The sequence below is a fragment of the Balaenoptera musculus genome, chromosome 1, assembly GCF_009873245.2.
Source record: "Balaenoptera musculus isolate JJ_BM4_2016_0621 chromosome 1, mBalMus1.pri.v3, whole genome shotgun sequence".
In the NCBI taxonomy this organism is placed as follows: domain Eukaryota; kingdom Metazoa; phylum Chordata; class Mammalia; order Artiodactyla; family Balaenopteridae; genus Balaenoptera; species Balaenoptera musculus.
In genome coordinates, this window is record NC_045785.1 from 102,854,712 (window position 1) to 102,876,886 (window position 22,175).

The following is a 22,175-nucleotide window of genomic DNA, read 5'->3' on the forward strand; positions in this document are numbered from 1 at the left end:
AGGCTGCACCCACAGGGTCTGAGAGGGGGCCAAGGGGTGGTTCCGTTCAGAGACAGGAAGGGCTCATCCGTGAGCTGTGCGTGGTAAGGAAGAAGGGGAAACCAGAAAATGCCTTCCAGGCAGGAATCCTGGGTATGGAGCTGGCACCAGGCCGAGATTCAAGGTGCAAACTGCAAACCCAGAATGAGATCCAGGCGCTGCCGGGGACCCTGCCTTGCCGCACCTTGCGACCCCCAGCTGCCCCTCGGGCCTCTCCCGGGTGAAGATGCTGTGTACAACAGCAGATGCTGACAGAGGATGCTTCTCTGCGTTCGCCGTCAGCACCAGGACCCACTAGGTGAAGTGGGTGGGCCTGCAGTGACCTAGGATGATGCCCTGTACCGCACGCACATCCATCATGGACCCCGCAGAGCCCTGCCACCCCCAGGCAGTCTCTGCACTCAGCCTACGGGCCCAGGCTGGCTGCACCGTCTGTCCTTACCTGGCTGCTTCACAGTGACTTCCGTGCGCCCCGAAACCTCCTCTGCCAGCTTGTACCACGCGTAGTTGGGGCTCAGCAGCCACTCTTCCACATGGCAGTAGTAGCTGCCGCTGTCGCTGACCTCGGCTCTCTGGACAGTGAGGCTGAACAGACCCCCGGACACGTGCCTCTCAAACTGCAGCCTGGCTCTCAGGCCCTCCTCCTCGGCGTAGGTGCCGTACTCAAAGGCGGAGTTGTGGGTGGTTTTGAGGATGAGCTTGCCGTCGGCGTCTGAGGGCTTGTGGACGTACCAGAGCACGGCGAAGTGGGAGTTCTGGCTGGTCTGGGACCTGACTGAACAGTTCAGCTGGATGGGCCTGTTTTCCACCAGGGTGAGGGTCCTCTTTGATTTGCTCACCTGCAACTTTGTCACTGCAAAGGAAAAGGGGGTGCTTCAGCAGAATCACCACACACCCCTGGAAATGTGGCCCAAGTCCCGCCTCCAGGCTCCCCGCCTGGTTTCGTCCAGCACGGCTCCTAGAGTACCAAACACTGGTGGGCTTCCCCCAAAGTGTGGCTCGGCCTGAGGACAGCAGAACAGAGCCAATCTCACCCCAAAGAACCCTCCGCTTGCCTCCTCCTTGCCTCTCCCTGGCTCAGGTCCTCACCGTCTCTCCTGGTCTCCTGCCAGCTCTCCCTGCCATCATATGGCCGCCAGGGGGATCCGGCAAAAACACACCCAGCCCGTATCAATTCCCTGCTTAAGAAGTTTAATGGCTCCCAACTGCTTACAAACGAGAAAAAAAATTCCTTTCACAGTACAAAGTCCCTCCAGGATCTGGCCCTCGCCCCGCTGTCCTCACTCACCTCCAAGCCTCCCCCGTCACACCCACAGCACACCTCCCCATGCTGCTCCGCCCTGAGCTCGGTCTCTGCTCAGCTGCCCTCCCTGCCTGTCTCCTACCATCTCCCCTCCGGCCCTTCTCCCTGCTCACCCCCCTCTAGTCCTCCTCTCCCTCACCCCCATCCCACTGGGTCAGATGCCCCTCTTCTGTGCTCCCATCAGCACCCTCACGCATCTTCACCTTGCTTTTCCTTACGTCCCTCCCATGCTATCCACGAGCTCCCCAAGAGCAGAGATCAAGCTTTCTCCATTTGATCTGCAAATATTTAGAGTGTGCCCACTCCATGCCCCTCACGAGGCTAAGTGCTGGGGGTGCTCTGAAGAATAAGACGGTCCTGCCTGGAGATGTTCTCATAACCGCACCCCCAGATTCGGGCTTTGGAGAGCACCCACTCAATCAGTGTTTGCTGGGATATGTGAGTTAGTGAGTGAGCGGGTGAGCGAACGAGAGTGAGCTGGAGGAATACGGTCGCAGGTGGCTGGAGGATGCTGGGGTGCTCTTCCTGGAGGATGGGAAGAGAGAAGGCAGAGAAGAAAATGACAAACAATGGGACAGAACAGAGCCAACTCCGGCCTCCCCTTCCCCTCACGATCCTGCTCCAAAACCAGAAGGGAGGGCAGACTCCAGAGGGCCACCCTACCTGCTAATTAATGACCGTGCTCTCCTTTAAGGTGGCAAGAAGCCACGGTCTAATGAAATATATCTTATGAAGGTAATTTGAGATCTCACCCATTCCATCATTATTATACTTGGCTCTGCTTCCCCTACCCACCATCTTCCCCCTACTGAAAAAGAGGAAAAAGGAAAAAGTCACAATTCCAAGTTCCTCTTACGGAGCTAATAGTAAAAGCATCATCCCACCCTCACCTTTCTCTTTACACTTCACTTGTCGAGGACTAAATCACTCGTCAGCTGAGAAAGGAACCCAGGACAAGGCACAGACCCTGACAGGGAGAGCAAGCTGGGCTTCCTCCAGTGACCCTGCCCAGAGGGGATGCCAGAACAGGCTGGCCTGGGCCTTTCTCCAGCACCTCTGCTGGTCACCTCTCTTGATCTAGACACAGGACTGAGCCCAGTGGTCGTGCCTGGGCCTCCTCTGCCAGGGCTGGCTAGCTGGCTCACTTAGAGCTTAGTGTGGAAAGACAGGATCAAGGTCTGAGTTCCATGCAACAAGGCAATTGAAACTTCTGAAAGCCCCAGACTGTCACCTGGGCACTGGGGTAACCCACAGACAAAGGTTCTGAGTGGCCGAGAGGATTCAGCGAGCTAAGTACGGCAGAATCCGACACCCAATACCGTGACTACAAAAGCAACTCTGAGGCTGTTTCCTGGTGCTAAATCAGGGGACACTCTTCACAAAGGAAGCTGGATTCACGTACCTACAGACCTTCTCAAGCCATCAAGAATACACCCGGCACCCGTCTGAGAGAAATCCCCTGGCCCATGACCCTACCCTTCTGGTTTCATCTTTTTTTGGGAACAAGCCCAGTCTCCTGCCTTCTCCCTTCTTCAAACGCACGAAGTCCTCCAGGGCACTGGAATCCAGGGCAGGCTTTACCAGCAAGCAACCAAGCTCTGGAAACTAGATTCACATTAGCTTGCCAGTCGACTTTTCATATCCGCTGCCTCTAATACTTGAAACAACCAGCTCCCTTTTCATTCCTTTCCAACCCGATTCACCGCATGCAAATGATATCTCTATCAGAGCAAATGACACCACCTGAATTATCTGGTTCTGGGCCCAAAAAACTGGGTTGTTCAGTGTAGAGTAGAAAGAGCTTTAAAATGCATTATTAATTGGGGCCAGATTATTTTTGCAACTGTTACTAAGGAAACCTCCATTGCTATAGTAACCGCATATATTAAACTGGATGCCTATGACTAAACTTCAGCTCAGTCACATGGTCAGTCTGAGAACAAGAATCCAAGGAAGAGAATTGTTTCAAAGCATTTCCATTTTTTTCCCTCCTTCCCACATCAAAATATTGTGAAGTGTTGAAAAGCTTGAAAGAGAGGCATTTTTGAAATTTGGTGCATGTCTGACAGGCAGGCAAGGGGTCAGCTCCTCTTCTACACTCTGAATTTCCTCCCGCTTCTCAAGGACAGAGAGGACCTTTCCTGAAGCCCAGGGGAGACAGCAGCCTGCACGACTAATTAGGAAGCACTCACACATCCTGCCCAGCGCTGCCCTGGGCGGTGCGCAGCCTGCTGGCACCACCTTCCTCTGTGGGGTTGGGAGAGCCCAGCCCCCTTAAGAACCGTAGGTATTTTCATCTGCAAGATGAGAACAATCACAGCATTTACCTGAGAGGAGTGCTGTGCAGATTAAAAGCAATATCCTACAGTAAGAGTTTAGCACAGAACCTGGTCTATAATAAACACGCAGTACATTTTCACTATTCCCCTTTCTTTTCGGTTTCCGGGCTCAGTCCCACGTTCAAAGCTCCATATTAGATCGAGAACTGCCAGACCTAAGTGGCAAACTTGCTACTGAAAGTATCGTCCACAGAGTGGCAGCATCTGTGTCGCCTGGAAGCTTGTTAGAAATGCAGACTCTTGGGCCCCGCCACCCCAGACCTCCTGAACCAGACTCTGCCTTTTAACAAGACCCCCAGGTGACTCAGATGCACCTGAAAGCCCGAGAAACCTTGGACTTGGCTGTGTGAGTGAAATGGACTTAGGCAATACACACAAAGGTGAAAGACAAGATGCTGAGGACTTGGTTAATCGCCAACAGTGAGTCAGCAGGAGGAAGAGGCAGGAAGAAGGGTGTGAGGCTGCGGGCCAGGCCCCACCTTTCAGCACCCCGCCTGCGAGCCCAGACGCCAGCGCACCCAGCAGCCGCCTTCTCAGGCACCTCACGACTTCCAGAGCGGGGCTGTTCCCTGCCGGAGGGAAGGGCCCTCTCTTTCTGCCTCTCGAGAGTTTCCTTCTGAGGCCTCAGATCACCTGTGGCCGGGCAGCATCAGCACCACCTGGGGTGGAGACGCTGCCTCACAAACGCCACAGGTGAGGCCCAGAGACCTGCGGGCTCACGTGCCCTCCAGGTGATGCTGATGCGCTAAGTTCGAGAAGCCACAGGTGTGGCAGCGAGGGGGCCACAGGTAACTCTAGAGACAGCAGTTTCTGTGCAGTGGTGCAAGCAGCAGCCAGGGGGTAGCACACAGGCAGTGAGGGAGCAGGGGGAGAAAAGGAAGACTCTGTTCTTTATTATAGATCCGTGACAGTGATCAGTCATGTTAGGAGGAGAGGGGGCCAGTGGCTGCACAGCAGAGATTTTTCAAACTGAGGGACGCAAGTCAGCCAACAGACTGGGAGAGAATGAAGGAAGAGCTGTGGGGGAAGAGTGTGTGTGTGTGTGTGTGTGTGTGTGTGTGCGCGCGCGTGTGCGTGTGAGCACGCGCGCATGTCCCACCTGTCCTCATAGAAGGAGGGTTACTGCCCTGTCTGCCTTACCCGTCTGCAGACACAGCAGTGACCCTTGCTCACTGACTCCAAATAGTTGCGCCGGGTGTTACCATGACAACGAGGCCTGAGGCGCGGGGGGGCGGGGTGGGCACTCCTCTAGGGCCCCTGCTCTCATGCTCGCTCTATCTGTGAACAGCCAGCGGGCAGAAGCCACATGCACAGGGGACGGAAGGAGAACCCCAGGTTCTCCTGAAAGAAAGGAGGGGCCAATCCCTCTGAAGGATGGGGCAGCCTGTCACCTACTAGACTGTGACAAGGAGAGCCACTGTCGCAAGCCCTGGACTCCCAGAAGTCAAAGAAAAAGCCCTCAGCTCTGCCAATCTGCCAGGTCAGCAATAAGAAATTGGAGAGAACGGATTTGGCAGCATCCAGAAGGTACTGAATATTCATCCTGACTGCCCATCAGTAAAATCCCAGCAGAATACACCCAGTGACAAGTCAGCTTTCTACACCGGAGGCTGTCCTCCTGGAAGCGTGTTTATTGCTTCGTCAATTTTTTTTTTTTTAATAAATTTATTTATTTATTTTTGGCTGCGTTGGGTCTTCATTGCTGCACACGGGCTTTCTCTAGCTGCGGCGAGCGGGGGCTACTCTTCGTTGTGGTGTGCAGGCTTCTCATTGCGGTGGCTTCTCTTGTTGTGGAGCACGGGCTCTAGGCGCGCGGGCTCAGTAATTGTGGCTCATGGGCTTAGTTGCTCTGCAGCATGTGGGATCTCCCCGGACCAGGGCTTGAACCCATGCGTCCTGCATTGGCAGGTGGATTCTTAACCACTGCGCCACCAAGGAAGTCCCTGCTTCGTCAATTTTAACGTGCAATATTTAATAGCCAAACCAAGATATGGTTGTAAATATCTGGAATATGAGTGCTGACATTTCCCTTATTCCTCTGTATTTAGGGAGATGTAATTGGAGGGTGTTTTGGGTGCTAAAGAAAATCAGAAAGAAGCAAAGCAATGCTTCAAAATTAAAAGAGAAAAGAATTGATTAGGAGCTAAGAATCGAATATGCTGACCTGGCTTAAAGGCTTGCCTAAATGCCCCTTGAGGGGTCACACTCTGCCATCGATGGCAGTAAGGCTAAGCCCAATCAACAACAAAACAGGAGGGATGGCGTTCCTTGAAGATTACCTTAGGGATGTGCGTTTGGAACAGGAAGTCTAGAATGGTCAATAGGAGATCCACAACACGTTCATCAGGCCATCCAGGCAGAGATTTTAAAGAAACAAATACCCGTGATGTGGTCAGGTCAGCAGGTGGCTCTGGCAAAAGGACTGGTCTGGGGCACAGACCACACAGAGCCTTCTTGAGAGCCAGTGACATCAGCTGTGGAGGGCTGATAGATGGACTGGCATGAGCGAGCCAACGGTCCCTGGGTTTCTGCCTCATGCTGTTGGAATAAGAATATTGGACAAAATCATCTTCTAAAAGGGTTGGGGGCAGGGGGAGGGCGATGATATTCCTGTGGAGAACACCAGAGCAGGGATAAGAATCCACGTTTTGAGAGGCAAGGTATGGAAGGAGAGCATAAAGAAGCCAGCACTGGGTTGAGCTCTGGTGCCCCCATGCCTTAGAGCCACCTGGTGGCAGAAGTTAGAACAAATAGAAGCATTCGAAGAGGCACAACTTAAACTCCTATACCATTAGCAAACCGTGTCTTGAGGAACCTCTACAGGGATCTTGTGACCCCAACTTAAAAAGAACAAATATAAGTATTTGCTAAAGGGGCTCAGGGATGGTAAACCAGACAGAGCGGGGATTAAATCAAAGTATATGGTACCAAAGAGAATTCCTGAGGGGAAAAAAAAAACTACCATAATAAAATAAAATGAAGAGCCTGGACTCTGGAGCCAGACTGCCTGTCTGGTTTTGCATCTTGCCTCTGCCACTTATTATGAATCACTGGAGAATTTATCTATCCTGTGTGTCAGTGTCCTCACCTACAAAATGGGTGAAGCTAGCACCCCCTCATGGCATTGCATGAATTAAGAACGAAGAATGTTATTGTATATAAAGCATTCAAGGTGGTAATGGGCATGCTACAAAAGCTCAGCAGAGATTAGCTGCTATCGTTACTGTTGTTACTTCTGCCGCTACCGGTGCTGAGCCGCCTCCACACAGCACTCTACAAAGAGAAACCGCTTCTGTAAATGATACTATTAACTGAATGCAGAAAGGATACTTTTTCCCCCCCCTTTTTTTGGCTGCGCCGTGCAGCATGCAGGATCTTAGTTCCCCAACCAGGGATGGAACCCGTGCCCCCTGCAGTGGAAGCACAGAGCCTTAAACCACTGGACCGCCAGGGAAGTCCTAGAAAGAATAATTTTTTATCATATGGCCTTAAGAAAGGCCGAAGTCTCCCTCTCATCCACCCCAACTGCTTTTTAATAAAGTTCATACCTGGGTTCCCATCCCCACTTCCCACTCTCTATTTCTTGACTCTGGCAAGTCCCAACCTCTCTGAGGCTCAGTTACTCCATTTATAAAATGGGAAAGCAGTAGCTTCTTCCCAGGGCTGCAGCAAAGGTGACTGAGGTCATCTACACCAAGTGTCCAGTACACGCTCCGGCACGCGGTCAGCCCTCTGGTATTTTTCCACTTCTACTTCCCCCAAATAAAAGCACCAGTACCAACCAGGGTGTGCGGGGAAAAGAGTAAAAATGAACATGAAGCCCTTTGGAAAATATTAAGTGCTCAATGCATAAATATTTAATAAGGAGAGATTGTAACACTTAAGGGGGATGCACTCTCCCTGGTGCCACAGCCCTTCCCAGGGGCCGCGCCCGCCCAGCCTCAGCACCCTCCTTGCTCTCTGCGGCCCCCAGAGGGCCAGCCAAGTGCATTACCATGCACCTCTGAGCAGAGGCCAAGCACGCTGCTGCTGCCTCCCAAGTTTCCCACGCCAGCCCCTGCTCTCGCTTTACAGTGAAATCACAAACAAACTGACTCAGTGTAAGCCGCAGGAGACACGAAGACAGTGTCTGGGTCACAGCAGATCCTGGGTCCCCTAACTATTCTCCAGGGGGCAATAAAATGATGTAATGGAAAAGAGAGATATATGGACATCAGAACGACCTAGGCTCCAGTCGTATTCCCATCTGTTTTCCATTTGACAAGCTGGTCTGCCTCCATCACGGCTCCTAAACACTGGGAGCCTGGCTTTCCTCATTAGCGAAATGGGCATAAAAGCATCTATGTTATTTCATTGCTGGATGAATTTAAAAAGAAAACAGAGGTACTAAGCACAAAGCCTGGCACCCAAGACGTATTTAATACATCTTTGCCCCTTTTCCCCTTTAGTAGCACCATGAATTGATCTGAATCCAAATAACTAGAACCTTCAATGACCTAACTCCATTTTCTTCCCTGAGTCACTCCAGCCTTAGATTCTAAGTCGTGAGACAAACAAGCAACTATTAGGGATTTATTCAAAAAGGCAGGGCTAGGCAAGGTCCTGGGGTCAGCACTTCCTCTACCTTCTGCAGCTGGAACCACGTGACGGGCACCAAGGAGGCTCACAGCCCGACCCTGAGGCCAGAGGAGACCACAAAGGGTGCAATTACTCAGCGAGGCAGGCAAGCGGGTCCCTCGGCACTTTCCACAACAAGGGTTCACATAAAATGGGGTCTCTGCTTAGCCTTCCATTAACCTGAAAATCCACTTCAGCAGAGCAGCCTCTTCCCCGGCATCTCGTTGTCCAAGTTTAGGCTCTAATTGGCCAAGGAACTGTCCCATCATTTATACAGTTCACTTGTTCCAAACTGGTTCGATACAGACTCCGTTATGGGGTTAGAAGAGGCGAAGGATAAGCCCAGACACTGCCATTTCGTAACCTCGCGTTGCTGAAAATAACAAGCACCGTGACCATCTGCAGTGGTGGAGCAGACCGGGTTGGGCACACATCATGGCTGTGAGCAGGCAGAAAAATCCTTTCTGCAAGGTGTTCAAACCATCTTTGCAAAGTGGGTGGGGCAGAAAGTCAGAAAAAAGTCTTTGCAAAGTCACCTCCCATCCAGCCCCCACCCTTCGTTGCACGCATGCCTGTGCTCTCCTGCTTGGGGCCAGGCAATGGAGGGAAGCAGGAGCCAGGGCCGGGGTCCACCCTCCACCTGCTTCCACCCTAACCGGAGACAGGTACAGACACGGAGGAAACCATAAGAGCAGCACTAACTTACCCTCTGCCCCGCGTTAGGGGAAGGGCCTGATGAAGGCAAGTGTTGGCAGAACGCCCCCTGACTAAGGCTCCCCAAATGAGGGCATCCTTGTCACCTGCTGCGAGAGAGACTCCGCCTGCCTGCTCTCATGCGCTCAAATCCAGGGCAGGGGGACAGGGTCTGGGTCAGGGAAAGTGTCGAGGAAGGAAGGACAAGGATTCAAACCTTGGCTCCATTCACCAGCTAGGCAACCCTGGGCTGATCACTTAATCTTTCCTGAGGCTGTTGTGCAATTCTCATAAAATAACCAACCCTAAGCACCTAGCACAAAGCAAATACTCAGTAAGTACCTGTTATTTTCCCTTTAGCCTCTGAGGTTCCTTGTCTGCAAACGGGGGGGGACAGTGGTACTTTGTTCACATCACTGTTGCCAAGGATTATAGGAGATGACATTAAGAGATGGAGCTTTCTGCAAAACAGTCTAGTTGGCCTGCACGCTTCACAAATATCAATGTCTTCACACACACGCGCACGCATGCGCACGTGGCTAGGGAACTATTCTAGATTAAAGGAGTCTAAAGAGACATGACAGGGACTTCCCTGGTGACGCAGTGGATAAGACTCTGTGCTCCCAATGCAGGGGGCCCAGGTTCGATCCCTGGTCAGGGAACTAGATCCCACATGCATGCCACAACTAAGAGTTCGCATACTGCAACTAAGGAGCCAGCGAGCTGCAACTAAGGAGCCCGAGAGCCGTAACTAAGACCCAGGGCAACCAAATAAATAAATAATTTTTAAAAAAGAAAAGAAACTGCCAAATTATTAAAAATAAATAAATAAATAAAAATTTAACAAATGATAAAAATTAAAGAAAAATAAAGAGACATGACGACTAAATACAATGTGTGACCCCTGACTGGATCCTAGAAGGAAAAAACACCGTAAGGGGCATTTTCAGGACAACTGGGGAAATGCTAGTACTGTCCTATAATCACGTCAAATTCCCAGAGTCTGATTACACTGTTGTGGTCGGGTGGGACAAAGTCCTGATCTTCAGAGATACACACTGAAGTATTTAGAAGGAAGTATCCTGACGTTGGCAACTTACCCTCAAATGGTTCAAAAACAACAAAAATTTACACACAGAGGGAGAAACAAACGTGGTAAGATGTTAACAACTGGTCATCGCCAAAAGGGAATACGAGTCTTGCGACCTCCTACACACCTGAAATTTCTCAAACTAGAAAGCTGGGAAATAAGAGCAGCCGGGCCGAGGGCTCAGCGCACGACACTTCCCGCCTCCCTGCAGGTCTCCTCAGCCGGAGCAGGCGTGGGGGACCCCGGGCCCCTCACCTGGCTGCAGCACCCTGATCTCCAGCAGGTTGGAGGTCCTCTCGGCCAGCCGCGTCCAGGTGTTGTTGTAGTTCCTCCGCCACAGCTCTGCCACACACTGGTACTTGCCCGCCTCCGTGTCGCTGGCTCGGCTGATGCTCAGCCGGACGTTGTTACTGGACTCAGCCTTTTCAATGGCCGTTCGGGTCCGGAAGCTGGAGGACCTGTCCCCCCACTGGACTCCTCCATCCTGGGTAAAGGTCACCAGGTCATGGAACTCGGCGGTGCCCACCGGCTGGAACCGCCACGTCACTGACACGGGGACCCGGGCGGGGTAATGGGGTTTGATGATGCACTGCAGGTCAAAGGAGTCACTGTAGGTCACCCCCGGCGTGCGGGAGATGGCAGTGACTGCAAAGCCCGTTTCTGGAGAGAGAGCAGAGAAACTCAGGCCAGAGGAGACACTTGGCTTTCTCAGGGCCATGCGACGCGGTGACAGGGTTCCTGGCAAAAGCTAGCATGACAGAGCAAAGGCTCACACATGGGGCTCTTTGGATGCCCAGGCCAGTATTACTTTTGTTAGCGTGTTGACACACAAACCCAGCAGTTCACAGGACCCCACAGAAAGAGGCCGGCGGCAACCCTCCTTAAGCAGCACTAGCAAACTTTTCCTGATGAAACCCTCACGTGGATTTGTGCTGGATCAGTCCCACTCACAGGGACTGAGTGCATGTAGGCGGGGCCATCCCTAGATATCTTGGGATTCCACGCTGAACAGGGGAAAAGAGCCGATTTCCTTCATCACACTCAGGTGGATGCACCCTGCCCCAGCCCAGATGGCCCCTGTGCCTGGCCTACCAGTGCATCAGTGCCGGAGCAGGGGAGGCAGGTGGAGCAGGTGCCTGTGCTCCCCGGGCTGGGCAGCGCCGGCTTGCTCTCCGGTCCCTCTCCCACCTCCCCACGGAATCCAGGGCAAAGAGGCAGCGAGGGACCCACAGCAGGAGGGACTGACCTTCACCAAGGAGGACCTGGGGTGAGCTGGGGCCCTGCAGGTGCGCTAGGCTGAGTCTCTCCATATTCCAGCATCACTAATCCCCAATACTGACTTCTCAGTAGAAGTGATCAGAGTCCCTTCAGCCTTGAAATACGACTGACTGTTAACACATTCGTTATGATCATAAAACTGACAGCAGCCATATTTCCTGAGCACTATGGGCCAGGCACGGTGCCAACTGCTTGGCTTTCATCACACTTCACTGAATCCATCACCCCTTTCTTACAGATGAGGAAACTGAGGCCCAGAGAGGGTAGATAAATCGTCCTCTATCAAGCTGCCAGTAAATGGCAGTCACACTATAAATCTGTGTGTCACTGATTCCGGGGGGCTTATTAGGTTGCTTTACTCCCAGGAAGCATAAGACAGTGGTTAAAGGCACAGACCCTGGAGCCAGATGCCCAACTTTGGCACTTTCTAGCTATGTGACCTTGAGCAAGTTACTTAACTTCTCTCTGCCTCTATTTCCCCATCTGTAAAATGGGTCCTTGTGAAGATTAAATGAGTTAGTATTTATAAAATACTTGGAATAGTACCTGACACACAGTATATACTATATTTTGTTAAATATGTAGTTTGTTTAAAAAACAAACAGACATAAAGGAAAGTACTTTAAACTTCACAGGTAAAAAACAAGGCACCGAATGAATCTTTCGGCAGAGCCTGGCCAGAGCCCCTTGGTAAGCTCTGGCTATGGGAACCACAGACATACGGTGAATATGAAAAAACTCAGAGGACAACCTGATGCTGTAAAATTACTTCTAACCCTAACCACCCCTCAGACATTCCTAGCCTCACAGGATGGGAAAGACTCCCTCTGCTGGACGCCCAGGACTTTCCTCACAGGTTCCATTTCCACGTGTCCACACAGGGTACTGAGCAGAGAGAGACACGGGGAGTGAGCTGACCTGGAAACTCAACCACTGGATGAGGTTTCCAGAGACAGAAATCTGAATGGGATGATGAGTGCAGAAAGCAGGTCAACCTTTGGGATTAAGCTTATGGAAAGTAAAAATAATTCTAATCTGGGGCAGGCGGTGAAAAAGGACTTTGTTGGGGGCAAAACCACTTGGTGTTGCCATCTTTACTGGGGTAAGACGGTCCAAAGCACCACCAGCCTTACCTATGAGGAAGGTGGCAGCATGGTCCCAGGGGTGGGATGCAAAGTCACTGAGGACAACTGATGTCACAGTCTCTTAACAAACAGAAACACCTAACATGACAGGTTACCTCCCCAGCAAAGTAGCAGATTGGTCTTTTAATATACTGATTCTATTAGGCAGATAAATGTTGATAGAAGCCTCTTTACCCTGTGAGGAGCAAATCTAATATTCTTTGGTTTTAGCAAATTTCAAGGTATCTTTTCATTTCATGCTAATCAGGAAATGGCTTTCCTTAGGAAGAGCCTTATAGAGGAAAAGGTAAAAACACAGGCTTTGAAAAAAAAATTTAAGACAGATTGCTGGTTTCCTGGGTTCAGATTGTGTGTCTGTCACTTAAAAGCTATAGTCCTGGGCAAATTAGCCAACTTGTCTCACTAGTCTCCTTGTAAAATGACAGTGTCTATCTGTAGGCTAGGTGAGGATTCCAAGGGACAATTAAGCTTAAGTGCTTACACTCAGCCAGGAAGGGTAGTAAGGGCTAAATAAATGGCAAAAGGTGATTTTCTACCCTTCTCTGCCCTGCTCTGAATTTTTAGGAGGGCTGAGCCCCTGGTACAGGAGGGCCTGGGGTGCAGGAGGGAGAGGATTTGCTCCCGCTCTTCCAGGTTAATTTTGGCAGTGGCCTTTGTTCCTCCACCTGGGGCCACCACTCGCCTGGCCAGAATCCTTACAACTTCACTCCTACCACCCAGACCAAGGAGTAGTAACAGCGCCCAGCTGTTGCCCATCCCCAGGGCCCACCACGGAGAACCACTGTGGGTTCCTTGAACCCCATCCACACTTCCATAAATACTTTCTTCAATCAAACCCTTTGGAAAGTGCCGTCTATCTCCTACAAGAGTCTTGACAAGGGAGCATCACCCCAAAGGGCCCACGAAAAGACTGCCGAGCTTACTTACCGAGAGCCGTGATGGACACGACGGTGCTGGCCCGGCGTTCCCCCACGACCTGCCACTCGCCATCCACTGCCCGCACCCACTCGGTCACGTGGCATTCGTACTGGCCCTCGTCCTCCCTCCTGCTGTTGAAGATGCCCAGGCTGAACGAGTTGGGCTGCACCTGCTCCATCTGGACGCCCCCAAAGCTGCTGCGCTCCCAGTAGGACGCGCCAGGCTGCACGGTGCCGTCCCGGTCCAGCCACATGATGTTGCTGCGGCGGTTCTGCCTGTCCACCAGCTGCCAGATGACGGAGAAGCGGCCTAGGGCTCTACCCGCTGTGCGGATGCTGCAGGAGAGGTGTAGATTCTCACCCTCCAGGACGACGCTGGCGTTGCTGCCCACCTCCACCGAGATGCTGCTCTCTGTGCAGAGGGAGAGAGTGCCACGCTGGGGCTTTCTGGGCTCCACTGAGCCCTCCCCACTGACATCAAAGGAGGAGGGGTACAAATGTCACTCTATTCAGGTACAAGGGGACCTTGGAGGATGCAAGCACTCTGACACTTGCTGCTGCTGCAAGCCCTGGCTGGTTCTGGGTTTCGCTCCCTGTGATTTTAGATCTGATAACCTAGGAGGCCCTTTACTGGATACAAAGATAACGTGTGGGATCATGAGCGTCTAAGACCTGAGACTGAATCAGAACAGAAAGACATTACCCTTAAGGCACAAAGCAATTCATCAGGCCCTCCATATCCCCTGGTTCCACATCCATGGATTCAACCAACCATGGATAGAAAATACGCCAAAAAAAAAAAAAAATTCCAGGCGGTTCCAAAAAGCAAAACTTGAATTTGCTGTGCATTGGCACTCTTTACATAGCATGTACATTGTATTAGGTATAAGTAATCTAGAGATGATGTGCGTAGGTTATATGCAAATCCAATGACATTTTATAAAAGGGACTTGAGCATCCGCAGATTTGGGGCGGTCCTGGAACCAATCCCCCTCGGAATCTGAAGGATGACTGTAATGTGTTCAGCAGGGTTCAAGAATTTTTGACTCGGATTTTCAGTAAGTTGAATACCTCGAAAATTCTACTTCACCGCATCTTCCCATAATTTAGGGCTACGGCAGTCAAATAAAAGCTGAACATCCATACATGCCATTTGAGTCCTTCAGGGCAATATCAGGAGGTAGAAAAAAAAAAGTGACAGGAAGTATTTGGAGGACAACACGTGCTTGCTTGGGTGTGGGCAGTAATGGAGCACAGATGGCCTCATTTCACAGCGTGTGCGGGGAGCAAGCTTTCATACTTTGATTAACACACAGGAACAGACCAAAGCCGGTGGCTCGCCTTCCTGCCGCTGTCCACCTTCAGCCCCGGGGTTCCGCTGCTCTTGACCTTGACTTTCTGCCAATCAAACTCTGGGATAAGGATTCCTCTCTCCTTCGCTCCTTTGCTACTCACTTAGCTATGTGAACTCCCTCAACGGAATTATTTAAGCTCTACATGCCTTCTTCTATGAGATATGGAGAGTGCTACATTGTGCAGTTCTTTAAAGATTAAAAAGTAAATGAGACAATGTCTATAAATCACCTAATACATAGGTTTTCAAAAACTGGTTACCATGATCATAATTAATTTTACTATTCCCATTAACTCTTTGTTTTTATAAAGAGTGTGGATACTTTAATCTATCTTAATTATGCATAGATTATTTTGTATAATTATCTATAGAGCTCCAAAAGCCCTTAAGTATTAAAAAACAGAAAGTACCAGACTAATTCGGCTCCAGTTTTCTGGGCACCATCCACATGAAACACATACATCAGTTTTAAATCAATCAGTAAATCAAATCCCAGATTAAGAGGCACACCCAATTACTGAGGGAAAAAGCATACCCATGACCACGCATTTGAATCAATCTTTGCTCCCGTGTGTTTCCCTCACAGGCAGAAACATGCAAAGATGAGCACTGAGCCCAGGCATGGAGCTCTTGCTATAGTGAACATGTCTGCCACCCATTCTGGATTGGCTTGTTTCACATGAAAAAAGGTCCAGACAGACAGGGTGGGGAAGAGGAATTTTCCCAGGAGCCATACCTAGATGAGTCATGGAGATGACGGGGCTCCCGAGTAGCTACCTCTGTAGCAGAAGTGGCTGAAAGCAAGGATTTGGAGGCAGGCAGACCACGCTCAGGCCCAGGCCTACTGCTTCCTAACTCTGCAATCTTGGGGCTCTTACTTAACCTACCCAAGCTTCCATTTCTTATGTGCAAAATGGAGATACTAAGAGTCCTACTTCTTAGGGTCACGACACTGAGAGTATTAGATGGGGTAATTATTTTTCATCATCATCATTAATAATAACAATATTCCTCTTCAGATTAAAGACTCATTAATGACTCACTTCCAGGGTTATCAGTGAGGAATTAAAGAAGGGCAACTTCGGCATCAATGGAAAAAAAAATCCCTTTGCTTGCCTTAGGCAGAAGAATGACTTGTAGGACATCACTCCCACCCCCTACTGTCACCCCAATGGGCTCTATCTTCTATAAGCCCTGGCTTGTTTGTTACAAGGGCTGCTGTTTGGTGCTCTGTTACTTGAGCGAGCCTGGAAAAACCACGCAGTGAGATGTGAAACTACGAGAAGCAAAACGATTCCGCAGCCCAGGCAAAGGCAAATGCAGACACAGTGCTGACTGCCCGTTAAGACTATTTACAAGTGTTCTCAGGCCTGAGAAGAGGCAGCCAACAATTTAAAACTCTCTGGATTAAATGAAAACTAGGACAGAACTAATGAGAATCTGAGTGCACGGTTACAAATGAAATTTCAAATCAGGAGGTTGATGACGGAGCACAGGCTAAGCGCAGAGCAGTGAATCTGGAGTTAGAAGCAAATACTTCTAATGCGATGCAAGCTCGACCACTATCAGAACCAGCTCGGCCACGTCCCTGTATGGTGCTCTGGCCTCTTCATTCACAGGATGAATAGAATCCTGGCCTCTCCAAGGATTGGAGGGGTGGGAGCGGAGAAGGAGATGATATACGCAGAAGCACTTTGGGCTCTTGAGAGGAAAAGCGCCATTAAAAATCCGAGTTTTTATTATCACCATTACCGATGTGATCACTGTTGTTCTTTGGTAGACTTACCCAAGTGGCCTTGGGGCAGGATCTGGTGGTGCTGGGGGACTTTAACTACCCAGTTATCTGCTGGAAAAGCAATATAGCAGGCCACAGATCATCAAACAAGTTCTTGGAAGGGGATGGAGGAAATCTCTTAGTACAAAAAAATAGGGAGGTACACAGTGTGGCTGCCCTTCCCTGGATCCTTACAGAACAATGAGGAATTAGTTGCAGATTTAAAAGTAGAGAGACCGTGGTTAAGGCAGGCGCAGTCCGACAGGAAAATACTAAAGAGGTTGGGCATCCAGTTTAACAAATTCCATTCTACAAATATTCAGCAAGCACCTACCCTACGCAAAGCACCATGCTAGGCATTGCAGGGGGAAACAGTCTAAGAAAGAAAAGAATTTCAAGATAATGAGATGTGTGTGAGAGAGAGATTTAAAAAAAAAAAAAAAAAGCACAAAGGAAAGTCATCCTGTTGGCGAGAAAAGAAAAAAAGAGTGGCAAGACCCCTGTTGTCTGTTTCCTTTCTTCACACTTGAAGCTACATTAAATATGTAAAAGTGTAAATAAAAATGTAAAGGGAATCATTACAGGGCTAAGAGAAAGAACAGCTTGAGCAGTGGAGAAATAGGTTAAAGGTTAGTTTAAAAAACTTCACCAGCTTGCTTAAAATCAGGGCATTCTAAGCTTTCTCATTTTACTAAAAACAAAACTATGAGAGAAATGAGATATTAATGAGAACATCCTGATACTATGGAGAATTAAACCCAACATAAGCAAACACAGGTAGCCCCCCGAGTCCCCAGTCCTGACTGATACCCACCCAGACAATGCCAGCTACAAGGAGGCAGGGAGCCCACCTAAGCAGCCTTGGAAATAAGCTAAGCTTTAAAAGCCTGTGCTCCAGGAAGATGTGAGAGGTCCCATCCACTGACTTTTAAAAACCCAATTCCGATAGGGGATAGACAATTAGGGTAATGCCAATCCCTATACCTCCAAAACCCAGAGAGCAAATCTTTCTTAATAATGCACTTTAGCATTTAAAATCCTCCCATAAAAGACCAACCCTCTTAAGTGAGATTTCAAGACAGGCATCCACCCACTTCTTCTGGGACTTAATTCCCACACAGGAGCAAACAGCTGTCCTGGATTCCTGGCTGGCCTCCAGGCTGAGCTGGCAATGCAGGCGTTTACACAGAGCTGCTAGCGCTAGGATCTGCCATGCCCCCCCTCCAGCCTGCAAACATGCACCTGATGCTCTGCCTACCGGGTGGTGGGGGGCGGTTGCTAAGTGTGGGCAGGTGAGCTGGAGAAAGGAGAGGGGCTAACAGGTTTCCTCTGCCAGCTCTGACTGAACCTGCCCCGCCCTGCCCTTCCCTCCCCATGGCTCTTCTCCTCTGCCCCGACTTCTCTCAGACGGTGCTAGCTACTGAACCAGACCAGCGGGAGGAGAAGGAAGCAGCACATCCCTCCACTTACTGATGGGGAGGACGATGATAGGAATGTTCCTGGGACGCTTGCTGTCCTTGTCGATGAATTCCCCGGTGACTGTCTTCTCTCTCTCTGTCACACGACAGTTGTATTTCCCACTGTCCTCCTGGCGGAGGTGGTAAATCTTCAGCACGAAGACACTGTCGCTCTCCTTGGCCACCTTGATTTGGCCCCTGGCCTCCCGATGGGTGAACTCACTGTTGAGGACCGGCACAGCGTTCGGCCCCATGCTGGCAATGAGCGAGCTGTTGAAGGCCCAGGAGACGGCAAAGTAACGGTCGGGAGTGTTCTGCCCCTCCAGGATGCACCTGAACTCCACCGGTTCACCTACCGTGTACAGCCGCTTCTCCGTCTCCAGCCGAACGGTGAACTCTTTGTCTGAGAAAACAAATAACAAAACGGATGCATGCTGGGTGACCGAGGGCCCCGGCTCTCCAAACTGCATCAACAAATTCCCACCACCCACACCTTCTCACCAAGCTGACTACTGGGAAGGCACCTCCACGCGTGTCTTGAGAGAAAAACTCTCAAATATCACAGAGAGAACTCAAAGGTAGCCAGACCCAGAGAGTCTAAAGGGCTTGTTATCCCAATCAAGTCGACAGGACTCTCTCTGCAGCGTATAATGCCCTAGGTTAGACTCTGAGGTCAGCAAGCAATATCACTCCTAATTTCACTTGCACGGCAGATTACAAAGGTCCATCCTTGATCTATATGCCCAGACTCCATTAAAGCATCCGGATTACAAATATTTTCAGTAGATATTATAGACATGACCCTGCTGAGACTTGTAAGACAAATTACCCAGTGCCCCAGGTGCTGACCCCAATCCAAATAAACATTCTATCTATCTATCCATCTATCTATCTATCTATCCATCTATCTATCTGCCTGGAGAGAGAGAGAGAAAGATGTCTTCCACCCCCAAGTGAATACTGGAAATAAGACACAGGTAAGACAATCCCTAACAAAATTGCATAGGAAAAGTGAAAACTAATGTCTTTTCACTAATCTATCACCTGTCAGATCAAATCTCTAGAAAGATGGAGTGGGAAAGTACCTACTTCCAAGGACAGCCAGATGACCTCTGAAATGGTCAGTGAACCCAAGCACCCTTCAAAGAGCTGGGAGTTGAACCAGGCATTGGGGGGGGGGGCAGAGGGCAGGTGGTGATCAAAGAAGGGCTCATCGCCACTAACTGTCCCACACACCATGTAACAGTGCACGGTGACTGTCAATGCCTTGAGACAATGATCTTATCTCACAGGCACCGGTGGCAGAAGACAAAGGAGTGAAGGGTCCTGGTAAACAGAGTCACAGAGCCTTGGGTGGGAGAGGCTGCAGTTGTAAGTACTGCCCAAGTCCTTCCCCTCCCAGTTCTAGCTCTATTCCTCTAAAGAAAACATTGACTGGAGAATCGCATTTACAGAGATGTTTGAATTCCTTGTATATCCATTAGCTCCAATCTCGACTGTCTTCCCCACACTGGCATTTCCGAGCCGTTAGCACTATCTTTAAGTGGTATCTTATCTTTAAGGCCCTTGCCCCATTCTTATCCCCCTATCCCATGCACTCTTCAAGCAGATGAGAATCCTATTTCCCTAAAAAACACAGCAATCACAAGAGTGCTGCTTCCACATTCCTATTCTCCAGCTCAAGTTTGGCTTTGTACCCACCTGTTCCTCAGGCTCTCCATCTCCTCTCCTCCCACATGAGCCAGTGTCTTGCCCCCAATACCCATTTTCTCCAGCGAATCAGCTTCTTCCTTTATTACCCAAACTTCCTGACAAAGCGAATTACCCTCAACGACTCCAAGGGCTCACTTCTAAAGTGACAGCTGCTGCCTCAGCTTCCCTTCCCAAAAGAACAACCTGAGAGACCTGGGTTTCACTCTGCCAGCCTCTGCCTAGATGCATACACCCACGTGGGACGGAGCCCATGTCATCTGCCAGATACTGGCTTTCTGGTCAACCAGATTACAGTAATTTATACCTCAACATCAGAGATTTTAGAAAAAAAAAAAAAGCACCCCTTCCACATAAATGCCACTGAAGACATGCAAACAGGTGTCCCAGACCTCAGACTTCCCACTTCCTCAGAGTTAGGCTGGCTGCAACAGTGGCTGTCTTCTTCTGGCAGCCAAAGAGTCTTCTGATCTCACAGGAATCCCCCCATGGCTTGGTGAGGCCTTCACATTCCCAGGTTGAAGATGAGATTCAGGGCAAACCATCCTCTTTTCTGCACAGCCATTTGCCCTTGTTACACCCAGTCAATTAAACCTCTGTAAATCGATTTATGCTTTTTCCAATACCCCCTCACTCCTCAGCTCACTGAAATTTGGCTTTGGGCCTTCTCCCACACTTCGCTGACCCAGCAAATGTCCCCAATGACAACCCCCGCCCATCACAACTAAAGGCGTTTCTCAAGTACGTTTTAGCCTCTGGACCAGCTCTCCTCCCTTGGGTCCATGACACCATCCCTCCTGCTGCTTCTCCCGCTGGCCTGGCCACTCTGTCTCTCGAACCTGCTCCCCTGACCACCTCTTACTGCCACAGCTCTCCTGGGCCCTCATCGCTCCCAAGCTCAGCCTCTGAGTGCCACGTCTGAGGGCATGCTGGGTGCTTCACATGCTGAGCATCTCTACGAAGGTCCGCTTGCGGGATGGACTCCTTGACTAAATTTTACAAGAACAAATGCAAAGACACCCAGTGCTGCCACTGAAGGCGAAGCAGAGGCTCTCAAGCAAGACTTGGCACATTGCCTCATCCCTCCTTATCACAGTTCCAGGTACCCCCCGAGCCCCAGCCTCGGATTCCTCCTTCCACAATACTCTCCATTCTGTTGCCTCGAGCACCCACTGCCCGCCTCCTAGGTCACTGCCACTGACCTAGCCCTGGCCTTATCAGCCCTTCCCTACCTGGTCTCCCTACTCCAGACCCAACCTGTTTAGTCAACAGTAGGTGGCCTCCATGGCTGTTCCCTTCTAAAACCCAGGTCTGATCGTGTCACTCTCTGCTTAAAAATCTCTATTCCCTCCTCCAAATGTTGGCAGCAGTGGTTTTCAAGCTATGCTCAGGTGGGGCGGTAGGGGGGAGACCTTCCTTTCCTCATACAAAGTCTTTTGCTGCCCAATACAGAAAACATTTGGTTCAGGCAAGGGGGGAACACCACGGCCCTCATACGCCCTCCTCAAGCACCCCATGGCATGCACCCATGCACACGAACACACACACATGCCCACCCACAAGCGACCACTCAGGCACCTCTACAGGACTCCTAAGATTCCAAGGAGAACAACTTGAAATGCTGGGACCACAGAGTCAAGGCCAAGCTCACATTCTAGCATGTGGGCTTCAGGCCACCTTTCCTATCTCCTCTCACCACTCCTATCCGGAACTCAACATCTGCTCACCCTTGACTTCTCTGTGCTTGCCAAACAGGTCAAACGATTCTGTACCTTTATGCTTCTCCTCCTGATGTCTGCTCAAGCTTCAAGACTCAGTTCAAGTCACCAAATGTGTTGGTTTTCCTGAATTTTCCTCAACCACCCCACCCAGGGAAAACAATGTTGCAAGAACACTTTACATTCACCATGTTCCCAGGGCATCCTTCACTCAGCCACTGGCTTTCACATCTGTAGTTCCCTGAGTGCAGGGACCAAGCGTTATTCATCTCTGAATCCCCGATGCCTATCACCACACCTGCAGCATTGCAGAGACTTACTAAATGTTGACTGAAATCAACTAAGAGAAGGGCAACATTGGGGCTACAACCACTGAACCAGAGCAGCACAGACACAGAGTGAAGTCATCGACTTTTTTTTCACCTAGTTTTCCCTTTCCTGGCTTCGTCTGGATACATTTGCTGGGCAAATTCAAAAAAACCCTCATTCCAAATTGGTAAGATTAAAATAAAGAAGATTAACTGATGCAACCTAATTTGAAAGTGCTAAGACTTAAAATTTGGCCCAGACTTTTGAAGCTGCTCTTAAAACCATCCAGGAAGGGAAGGGATAAATATGAAATAAAGTGCCTTCTGTAGATTTAGTACCGGAAGTTCCAGAAGCTGCTAAATGCTCTGGGTCCTACAGAGCAGATAAAGTGCTCCCAGCGCAGGAGCCCAACCCTTCTCGTAAAAGCCCTCA

The 22,175-nt window shown here is 50.1% G+C and overlaps 1 protein-coding gene across 11 annotated transcripts in view; it reads right to left on the reverse strand.

The window, feature by feature from the left end:
• Positions 1 to 22,175, reverse strand: part of IGSF3 (immunoglobulin superfamily member 3) — a 101,308-nt gene that overhangs the window by 14,191 nt on the left and 64,942 nt on the right. For 8 of the 11 annotated variants that reach the window (XR_005019317.1, XM_036847448.1, XM_036847406.1 and 5 more), the window contains 5 exons: positions 18,020 to 18,409; positions 16,562 to 16,621; positions 13,432 to 13,833; positions 10,337 to 10,741; positions 482 to 892 (listed from right to left, as the gene is read on the reverse strand). Coding sequence is in view for 10 of the 11 variants with exons in the window: in XM_036847448.1 (XP_036703343.1) it covers positions 482 to 892; positions 10,337 to 10,741; positions 13,432 to 13,833; positions 16,562 to 16,621; positions 18,020 to 18,409 (1,668 nt within the window). In the remaining variant the exon portion in view is untranslated. The remainder of the gene's footprint in view (positions 1 to 481; positions 893 to 10,336; positions 10,742 to 13,431; positions 13,834 to 16,561; positions 16,622 to 18,019; positions 18,410 to 22,175) is intronic. The other 3 variants (XM_036847462.1, XM_036847437.1, XM_036847472.1) reach the window with 2 other exon arrangements.